Below are 11,414 nucleotides of genomic sequence, written 5' to 3' on the forward strand. Positions count from 1 at the left end.
AAAGGCGATAATGTGTTTCAGCCTGGGGCTGGAATGACGACATTCTTTTTTTTCCCGGGCTCTGAGCGCCTATGGACGACGTGGGAAGTGTCACGTTAGAGCAGAGATCCTTAGTAAATGATAGAGATGGAAAAGAAGTTCAACAAATGGTCAGACAGGCCACTTCCTGTAAAGGAATCTCTCAGGTTTTGACCTGCCATTTGAGTTCTGTTATACTCACAGACACCATTCAAACAGTTTTAGAAAATTTTGGGTGTTTTCTATCCATATGTAATAAGTATATGCATATTCTAGTTACTGAGTAGGAGTGGTAACCAGATTAAATCGGGTATGTTTTTTATCCAGCCGTGTCAATGCTGCCCCCTAGCCCTAACAGGTTAATAAACTTCAGGAAAAAATGGTGTTTGACCAGATACCATGCTATTCACAGTAAACAAATATACAGACTTTCACCATGCTTACAGGGAAGGTCACTCAACAAGCATAGCACTTACACAAATGACTGATGATTGGCTCAGAGAAATTGATGATAAAATGATTGTGGGGGCTGTCCTGTTAGACTTCAATGCAGCATTGACATTATCGATCATAGTGTGCTGCTGGAAAAACTATGTTATGGCTTTACACACCTTGCTATAATGTGGATAAAGAGTTACTTGTCTAAAAGAACACAGAGGGTGTTCTTTAATGGAAGCCTCAAACATAATCCAGGTATAATCAGGAATTCCCCAGGGTAGCTGTTAAGGCCCCTTACTTTTTTCAATCTTTACTAATGACATGCCACTGGCCTTGAGTAAAGCCAGTGTGTATGTATGTGGATGTCAACACTATACACGTCAGCTACTACAGCAACTGAAATGACTGCAACACTTAAAGAACTGCAGTTAGTTTCGGAATGGGTAGCAAGGAATAAGTTAGTCCAAATATTTCCAAAACTAAAAGCAATGTATTATGTCTCCTAATGAATAATGTGGAAATTGACCCTGGATTGTAAACTGTCATGGTCAAAACATATTGATACAACAGTAGCTAAAGAAGTCTGTCCATAAGAGAAGTCTGTCCATAATAAAAGCGCTGCTCTGCCTTAACACTATCAACAAGGCAGGTCCTACAGGCCCTAGTTTTGTCCCACCTACTGTTCAGTAGAGTGGTCAGGTACCACCAAGAATGACTTTTTGTTTTGCAGTTGGCTCAGAATAGGGCAGCACGGCTGGCGCTTAAAAGTACACAGAGAGCTAACATTAATGACATGCATGTCAATGGCTCAAAGTGGAAAAGAGATTGACTTCATCACTAATTGTTTTTGTAAGGGGTGTAAGCTAAATGTACTGAGCTGTCTGTTTAAAATACTTGCACATACAGACACCCATGCATACCCCACGAGTGCTTGACTTCCGGTTTGGAGCGAGCAGTCGCACTACGCTTCGCTCCACAGGTTATATTACACTTAATTACATTACAACGGTTTGATTTGTTTGATCTGAGCAATTTTTCTTAGCTAGCTACATAGCCATCTTTGTATCAAAGATAATTGTGTAGTTTAGAGTAATTAGAGTAATTATCGAGGCTAGCTATCTTCGTCCTCCTAACGTAGTCATCACTGCTAGCTAGCTAGTCAACACTGCTAGCTAGCCAACCAGCCAACTTCTACCGACTAGCAGCACTGTAGAAACTATTACATTACAACGGAACGACTTGATTAGTGTAGTGTTAGTGTTAGTTAGTGAGCCAGCTACATAGTTGTCTTTGCATCTAAGATAATTGTGTAGTTTAGAGTAATTATCGAGGCTATCTAGCCAGCCGCGACGCCAGACTTAGTCAACACACCTAGTCATCATTAACCCACTGCTAGCTAGCCAACCGTTACCGACTAGCAGCGCTGTAGATACTAATACTTTACAACGGAACGATTTGACTAGTGCAGTGTTAGCTAGCTACATAGTTGTCTTTGTCATAGCTTGATAATTGTGTAGTTTAGTAATTATCAAGGTTAGCTAGCCAGCTATTTCCGTCCCCCGCGACGCCATTTTTCCAAACCCAGCCAACTATTACCGACGAGCAGCATTGTAGAAACTAAATACATTACAAAGGAATGTCTTGATTAGTGTTATGTTCGCTAGCTACAAAGTTGCTTTTGTATCATGACAAGGTGTAGTACTGAAACTATCGAGGTTACCTAGCCAGCTACACGTTCAAAGTCAACAACGCAGCCACTGCTAGCTAGCCTACTCCACCAGCCAGCAGTACTGTATCATTTTCGTCATTTTAGTCAATAAGATTTTTGCAACGTAAGCTTAACTTTCTGAACATTCGAGACGTGTAGTCCACTTGTCATTCCAATCTCCTTTGCATTAGCGTAGCCTCTTCTGTAGCTTGTCAACTATGTGTCTGTCTATCCATGTTCTCTCCCCTCTGCACAGGCCATACAAACGCTCCACACTGCGTGGCCGCTGCCACTCTAACCTGGTGGTCCCAGCGCGCACGACCCACGTGGAGTTCCAGATCTCCGGCAGCCTCTGGAACTGCCGGTCTGCGGCCAACAAGGCTGAGTTCATCTCAGCCTATGCTACCCTCCAGTCCCTAGACTTCCTGGCGCTGACGGAAACATGGATTACCACAGATAACACTGCTACTCCTACGGCTCTCTCCTCGTCTGCCCACGTGTTCTCGCATACCCCTAGAGCATCGGGCCAGCGGGGTGGTGGCACTGGAATCCTCATCTCTCCCAAGTGGACATTCTCTCTTTCTCCCCTGACCCATCTGTCTATCTCCTCATTTGAATTCCATGCTGTCACAGTTACCAGCCCTTTCAAGCTTAACCTGTTGGGTCTAGGGGGCAGCATTTGCACGTCTGGATAAAAAAAATGTACCCGATTTAATCTGGTTACTAATCCTACCCAGTAACTAGAATATGCATATACTTATTATATATGGATAGAAAACACTCTAAAGTTTCCAAAACTGTTTGAATGGTGTCTGTGAGTATAACAGAACTCATTTGGCAGGCAAAACCCTGAGACATTTTCTGACAGGAAGTGGATACCTGATGTGTTGTATTGACTTTAAACCTATCCCATTGAAAAACACAGGGGTTTAGGAATATTTTGGCACTTCCTATTGCTTCCACTAGATGTCACCAGCCTTTACAAAGTGTTTTGAGTCTTCTGGAGGGAGATCTGACCGAACAAGAGCCATGGAACGGTGATGTCCCATTAGACACCTGGCGCGCTACTTCATGTTGGGTACCCTCGTTCCAATACGTTATAAAAGACTATGCATTCGTCCACCTTGAATATTATTCATGTTCTGGTTAAAAAAGGCCCTAATGATTTATGCTATACAACGTTTGACATGTTTGAACGAACGGAAATATATTTTTTCCCCTCGTTCATGACGAGAAGTCCGGCTGGCTTACATCATGTGCTAACGAGACGGAGATTTTTGGACATAAATGATGAGCTTTTTTGAACAAAACTACATTCGTTATGGACCTGTGATACCTGGAAGTGACATCTGATGAAGAGAATCAAAGGTAATGGATTATTTACATAGTATTTTCGATTTTAGATCTCCCCAACATGACGTCTAGTCTGTATCGCAACGCGTATTTTTCTGGGCACAGTGCTCAGATTATTGCAAAGTGTGATTTCCCAGTAAGGTTATTTTTAAATCTGGCAAGTTGATTGCGTTCAAAAGATGTAAATCTATAATTCTTTAAATGACAATATAATATTTTACCAATGTTTTCTAATTTTAATTATTTAATTTGTGACGCTGACTTGACTGCCGGTTATTGGAGGGAAACGATTTCCTCAACATCAATGCCATAGTAAAACGCTGTTTTTGGATATAAATATCAACTTGATAGAACTAAAAATGCATGCATTGTCTAACATAATGTCCTAGGAGTGTCATCTGATGGAGATTGTAAAAGGTTAGTGTATCATTTTAGCTGGTTTTATGGTTTTGGTGACCCTGTCTTTGACTTGACAAAACATTACACACAACTCTTGTAAATGTACTGTCCTAACATACTCTAAATTTATGCTTTCGCCGTAAAACCTTTTTGAAATCGTAAAACGTGGTTAGATTAAGGAGATGTTTATCTTTCAAATGGTGTAACATAGTTGTATTTTTGAAAAATTAGAATTTTGACATTTATTTGGATTCAAATTTGCCGCTCTTGAAATGCACCTGCTGTTGATGGAGTGCACCACGGGTGGCACGCTAGCGTCCCACCTAGCCCCAAGAGGTTAACATCCTTATCATTTATCGCCCTCCAGGTTCCCTTGGAGAGTTCATCAATGAGCTTGACGCCTTGATAAGTTCCTTTCCTGAGGATGGCTCACCTCTCAGTTCTGGGTGACTTTAACCTCCCCACGTCTACCTTTGACTCATTCCTCTCTGCCTCCTTCTTTCCACTCCTCTCCTCTTTTGACCTCACCCTCTCACCTCCCCCCCCCCCCCCCCCCCCTACTCACAAGGCAGGCAATACGCTTGACCTCATCTTTACCCACTTGACCCTATCCCCTCCTCTCTTCTCCAGACCATTTCCGGAGACCTTCTCCCCTACCTCACCTCGCTCATCAACTCATCCTTGACCGCTGGCTATGTCCCTTCCGTCTTCAAGAGAGCGAGAGTTGCACCCCTTCTGAAAAAACCTACACTCGATCCCTCCGATGTCAACAACTACAGACCAGTATCCCTTCTTTCTTTTCTCTCCAAAACTCTTGAACGTGCCGTCCTTGGCCAGCTCTCCTGCTATCTCTCTCAGAATGACCTTCTTGATCCTAATCAGTCAGGTTTCAAGACTGGGCATTCAACTGAGACTGCTCTTCTCTGTGTCACGGAGGCTCTCCGCACTGCTAAAGCTAACTCTCTCTCCTCTGCTCTCATCCTTCTCGACCTATCTGCTGCCTTTGATACTGTGAACCATCAGATCCTCCTCTCCACCCTCTCTGAGTTGGGCATCTCCGGCGCGGCCCACGCTTGGATTGCGTCCTACCTGACAGGTCGCTCCTACCAGGTGGCGTGGCGAGAATCTGTCTCCGCACCACGTGCTCTCACCACTGGTGTCCCCCAGGGCTCTGTTCTAGGCCCTCTCCTATTCTCGCTATACACCAAGTCACTTGGCTCTGTCATATCCTCACATGGTCTCTCCTATCATTGCTACGCAGATGACACACAAATAATCTTCTCCTTTCCCCCTTCTGATAACCAGGTGGCGAATCGCATCTCTGCATGTCTGGCAGACATATCAGTGTGGATGACGGATCACCACCTCAAGCTGAACCTCGGCAAGATGGAGCTGCTCTTCCTCCCGGGGAAGGACTGCCCGTTCCATGATCTCGCCATCACGGTTGACAACTCCCTTGTGTCCTCCTCCGAGTGCTAAGAACCTTGGCGTGACCCTGGACAACACCCTGTCGTTCTCCACTAACATCAAGGCGGTGACCCGATCCTGTAGGTTCATGCTCTACAACATTCGCAGAGTACGACCCTGCCTCACACAGGAAGCGGCGCAGGTCCTAATCCAGGCACTTGTCATCTCCCGCCTGGATTACTGCAACTCGCTGTTGGCTGGGCTCCCTGCCTGTGCCACTAAACCCCTACAACTCATCCAGAACGCCGCAGCCCGTCTGGTGTTCAACCTTCCCAAGTTCTCTCACGTCACCCCGCTCCTCCGCTCTCTCCACTGGCTCCCAGTTGAGGCTCGCATCCGCTACAAGACCATGGTGCTTGCCTACGGAGCTGTGAGGGGAACGGCACCTCCGTACCTTCAGGCTCTGATCAGGCCCTACACCCAAACAAGGGCACTGCGTTCATCCACCTCTGGCCTGCTGGCCCCCCTACCTCTGAGGAAGCACAGTTCCCGCTCAGCCCAGTCAAAACTGTTCGCTGCTCCGGCACCCCAATGGTGGAACAAGCTCCCTCACGACGCCAGGACAGCGGAGTCAATCACCACCTTCCGGAGACACCTGAAACCCCACCTCTTTAAGGAATACCTGGGATAGGATAAAGTAATCCTTCTAACCCCCCCCCCCCCCCCCCCTTAAAAGATTTAGATGCACTATTGTAAAGTGGTTGTTCCACTGGATATTATAAGGTGAATGCACCAATTTGTAAGTCGCTCTGGATAAGAGCGTCTGCTAAATGTCTTAAATGTAAACGTAAATGAGACATGCCACCAGGTGTCTCTTCACAGTCTCCAAGAGCAGAAAAGACTATGGAAGTCGCACAGTACCACATACAGCCATGAATACATGGAATTCTATTCCACATCAGGTAACTGATGCAAGCAGTAGAATCAGATAAAAAAAAAAAAAATATATATATATACACACACACCTTACGGAACAACAGGGACTGTGAAGAGACAAAGTTACAGACGCATGCATACATTGTGATAGTGTTGCCTTGTGGTATTAATTATTTTTGGCTAGTAAGAATTTAATCTCGGTGGCACGAGTGGCCAGCGCAAATTTTTCTTAATGTCTACCACTGCTATACAGAAACACTTTGTTTACAAATGATGGAGTTAAATGTGAACTCATTTTTGTAGTCGTTTTGGGCTCCCGAGTGGCGCAGCGGTCTAAGGCACTGCATCTCAGAGCTAGAGGCATCACTACAGACCCTGGTTCGATTCCAGGCTGTATCACAACCGGCCGTGATTGTGAGTCCCATAGGGCGGCACACAATTGGCCCAGCGTCGTCCGGGTTAGGGTTTGACCGGGGTAGGCCGTCATTGTAAATAAGAATTTGTTCTTAACTGACTTGCCTAGTTAAATAAATAAAAAACTTTTTCCCTTCATAAACGAAAACCGAACAAGAACCAAAAATCAAGGGACAAACAAAGTGTTGTGAACCGTTTGTTACATTGGTTGTTTAAAAGGATAGTTGAACTAATTTGACTTCCTTAGGCTGTGGTTGTTTCCTCTAAACTGTTTCTAAATTTGATTACTGGTTACTTAGCAATGTTAAGAATAATCTGGCTAGCATTTTTGGTAAAAGTACCAATGCTAGTGGAAATGGATTGTTTCCATTAGAAATGCATTCAAGTACACCCCTTCTGCAAAAAGGGACACCCTCCCCCACTTTACCAACTTTTCCTGAATGGCCCTTTAAACTATGCCAAACAGCTATTTTATTTGAGCACTTGATAATGAAATATCACACAAATGCCTCCCTTACCCGCATCTTGTTGTTGACCAAGTCGAGGATGGCATCAAAGGGGATTTTCTCCAGGGGAAGACTGACCAGCCATTCCAGAAGAGTCTCTAAGAGTTTTACCACAGACTGGCGACCAGGGAAGAGCTGGGATTCAAGAATCAAAGAAAAGATAAATGTTACTTCTCTAATAGAAACAAGAGGGTAAATATTGTTTACTTGTTTGTGCGGACCCACTTCACTTCAGCCTTAGAGCACTTATACCTTAGCAACCACTGTCACAAAGTCTTTGAAGGTCTTGAGCTCTTCTCCCTCCAGGGTTTGGTGGGTAGCCAGCTCTACTCTCAGCAGGTAGTGCAACCCTGACTCAAGGTCCGCCATGTACACCTTGGACCTGGAGAAAATCAGGGAGACAGGTAGCCTAACGGTTAAGAGCATGGACCAGTAACCGAAAGGTCGCTGGTTTGAATCCACGAGCAGACTAGGTGAAAAATCTGTTGATTTGCCCTTGAGCAAGGCACGTAACCCTACCTGCACCTGCAAGTTGTTCTGGATAAGAACATCTGCTAAAATGACAAAACTTTTAAAATCAATGATGGGGCCTCAGATCAGACATGGTTACACACAAAGAATGCACCCACACATACCCACTGGTATCGTCTTCATGCATATATAAGATACTGTATTAGCATCAGACTCACTTCTCAAAGTCCTTCAAGGCCTCAGCCGTCCCGGGACCTCGTGGTCCCTCCAGTAGGGGCTTCTGGGGTGCTCCAGAGGTGCTCAGCTTTCTGTGGACCCCTAGGAGAAGCTTGAGGAACGAGGAGAAGAAGAAGCGCAGTCTTTTCTGCCTGGTGATACAGAAATATCAGAGCAACATTTAAAATGCCTGGATTTATAAAACAGACTACATAAAGAAGTCAAACATTTCACTGACAATTGGGATGAAATATTTTTAAATAATAATTACATGTTTGTAAAAAATAAATAAAACAACAACAATGCTATATCCTGTTCCCATACAATCCATTAAAAGAGAATGGTATGCCAACTACAAAAACACATTTGTTGAGTCTCCAACATTTGAACCAGAACTCCTGGAGAAGTAAATATAGTGGAGGTTGCCAACTTACACATGCAGAATGGCATGTGTTCCATTAGGGTGGAGAAGGTATGCTGAGGGGAAAGAGTTGATGCCAAGCTTCTCTGTGAGGCTCTTTTCTGAACTCAATGCCCTCTTCACTGTTAGCCCCTGATACATCATCAGGTCCAAGATAACCTATAGAACAGTTGACGTTACTTTATATATATTTAAACCCTATATTAACCCTATAAAGCAGCATTTAAGTTAAATTACTTCGTTGTTTTGAAGTCTAATTGTATAAGAATGCCATGAAAGGTAAAGTTCAGTTTCATTTGAAATCAGCATACCTCTCTGCCAACATAGGAGTCCTCGTTCTCAACAATGACAGCTGTGTATTGGTTGGATTTCTGACCAATCAAAGGCAATATATCTGCAGAGCTGGAAAGAGGAAATGAGACACACTCAATTTAATATGATAATCACCTGTATTGTGTGACACTCACTTTTCATTGAGCGTTTAAAAAAAAATCTACCTGACAGTGGCCCATATTAGCAGACATATGGCAGTGTAAAAGGACAGAGGTTATTTAGCAAACCATGGCATAGGTTCTGGTCCCAAGATTGTGTTGAAGCCCAAGGTGTGCCACTGGACAAACCTGTAAGGCTCAAGTGGAGGGCAGCTGACAGGCCAGTCCTGTCTTGTGTGGTTCTGGAGGAAGTTGACCATCAGCTGTCGCACTGTCTGTAACTCCCTATCTGCACCTGGGGAGAGATGAGAATAGAGCTTGGCGATATTGATAAAAACCCATATCTCGATAAATTGCCAATAAATTGACCCGATAAACAGAACCATAAATATATTTATCCACAATCTGCTCTCCAGTCCTCCTGGAGTGTCTTAACAAAATGAAACCAAAATATTTAGACTGACTTCATCCAGTGTCCAGAAAAATGTATTTGCACTATATAAAATAGGTGCATAATTAACGATATATAGCCTCATATTTCTGACAATTTTATACAAAAAACGATTAGATTTGTGTCTACCTTCAACTGATAAAAGGTTGATTGTGATATGATTAAGAGAAAACAATTACCCTGAGGGTGTGGTGCCTGGACTTAAGATATGAGAAATGACATACTCACAGAAATTTGTGACTCTCCCCTCTGTAACTAAAACAACCATAGTTGCTTTGAAAACTATTTTTCCGCAATTGCATTTTGAGCAACGGCCATATGCTTGTGCTTCTCAGAATGCATCTCTCCCTACTTTGTGCGCACAGTGGGGAAAGGGAGTGAGAGTGGTACGCTCACACAGCAGCTGCTAGTGAAACGGAGACAGCCAGTTAATTTCATAGTAGGAATCAACATAACGAACAGACATTACGGTTGAGATGCATTGTTTTACAACAATCTACATAAACTTTGTGTAGCAAAATCCCGAGCATTCCCAACGCAGGCAAAATGCTTCAGTAAGGAGGAAGACAACATCAGTCATTTTCGGTTTAATGTCCCAGCTCTAGATGAGAGGTTGACATCTGCACACACTCTGGTCCTTTATACAGGAGAGAACACAGTAGGTAGGGCTGTGAAGGTCATGGAATTTTGTGGATGACAGTAATTGACCAGCCATATGACCGCGGTCACCGTTCAAATGTATATATACTTTACATGGCCAAAAGTATGTGGACAACCTATCAAATTTGTCAATTTGGCTATTTCAGCCACACCCGTTGCTGACAGGTGTATACAATCGAGCACACAGCCAAGCAATCTCCATAGACAAACATTGGCAGTAGAATGCTCTTACTGAAGAACCCAGTGACTTTCAACATGGCACCATAATAGGATGCCACCTTTCCAATAAGTCAGTTTGTCAAATTTCTGTCCTGCTAGAGCTGCCCAGGACAACTGTAAGTGCTGTTATTATGAAGTGGAAACGTCTAGGAGCAACAACGGCTCAGCCGCAAAGTGGTAGGCCACACAAGCTCACAGAACGTGACCACCGAGTGAGAAAGCGCATAAAAAGAGTCTCTGGAAGCAACGTCAGCACATGAACGGTTCGACAGGAAGTTCATGAAATGGGTTTCCATGGCCGAGCAGCCGCACACAAGCCTAAGATGACCATGCGCAATGCCAAGCGTCGGCTGGAGTGGTGTAAAGCTCACTGCCATTGGACTCTGGAGCAGTGGAAACGCGCTCTCTAGAATGATGAATCATGTTTTTCCATCTTGCATTCGAACGGACAAATCTGGGTTTAGCGGATGCCTGGAGAACGCTACCTGCCCGAATACATAGTGCCAACTGTAAAGTTTGGTGGAGGAGGAATAATAGTCTGGGGCTGTTTTTCATGGTCGGGATAGGCCCCTTAGTTCCAGTGAAGGGAAATCTTAACGTTACAGCATACAATGACATTCTAGATGATTCTGTGCTTCCAACTTTGTGGCAACAGTTTGGGAAATTTTCCGATTTGAAGTTGCTTGAAAAGGTATGAGCTATGCTTTGTCTTTTGCACAGCTGTAAACACTTGATCAGTCATTCTCAATTTGACAAGCACTTGATTATTGCTTGAATTTCCCCGCGGCATCCCATTTTTGCAGCCATAATGCACCCTAAAAGAATCCATGCCTTTCGCGACCAGTGGCCTTTGCGCCCTTCTCCCTGAGAGCTGCGCGCTCTGAAGCACCTCTCACTCACGTGATTGGGTATTTCTCAAAGGCTACAAGTGAAGACAGACACGTCGGGGACTCAACTGCACGCTTCCTTATCCAATTCCGATTGCATATTGAAGATAATGGAAGAACTGTCCACATTTACTTTTCGTCAGCCAACAAGATGAGTAGGCCAAACGAACAGCAAAAGCTCCAGTCTATCTCAATATATTATCCACCATAGTACAGAAGTTAACCTATTCTATTCTGGGTTAGAAATAAATACACCAAACAGTCTGGGACCGTTTTGGGATGCGATAGATCTCAAATTAATACAACCACAAGCAACAGATCAGAACATTTAGCTTAAAATGTTGATAAACTATTAGGCAATTTTTTCACATTATAAGCACAGCAATGAGCACACGGCAGTAGGCTATACGCGCAAATGTTCCAAAAGTCATAAGACTCCTGAACAGGTAATCAAATGGCTACCCGGACTATTTGCATTG

General features: G+C 44.0%; 1 protein-coding gene across 1 annotated transcript in view; it reads right to left on the bottom strand.

Moving 5' to 3' along the window:
• The window catches only part of qsox2 (quiescin Q6 sulfhydryl oxidase 2), an 88,403-nt gene that overhangs the window by 16,805 nt on the left and 60,184 nt on the right, over positions 1-11,414 (bottom strand). The window contains exons 4-9 of the mRNA XM_045708129.2: positions 8,908-9,013; positions 8,599-8,689; positions 8,301-8,446; positions 7,869-8,018; positions 7,432-7,561; positions 7,192-7,314 (exon numbers count right to left, since the gene is read on the bottom strand). Of these exons, the coding sequence (XP_045564085.1) occupies positions 7,192-7,314; positions 7,432-7,561; positions 7,869-8,018; positions 8,301-8,446; positions 8,599-8,689; positions 8,908-9,013 (746 nt within the window). The remainder of the gene's footprint in view (positions 1-7,191; positions 7,315-7,431; positions 7,562-7,868; positions 8,019-8,300; positions 8,447-8,598; positions 8,690-8,907; positions 9,014-11,414) is intronic.

The sequence above is a fragment of the Salmo salar genome, chromosome 26, assembly GCF_965601325.2.
Source record: "Salmo salar chromosome 26, fSalSal1, whole genome shotgun sequence".
Classification (NCBI taxonomy): Eukaryota; Metazoa; Chordata; class Actinopteri; order Salmoniformes; family Salmonidae; genus Salmo; species Salmo salar.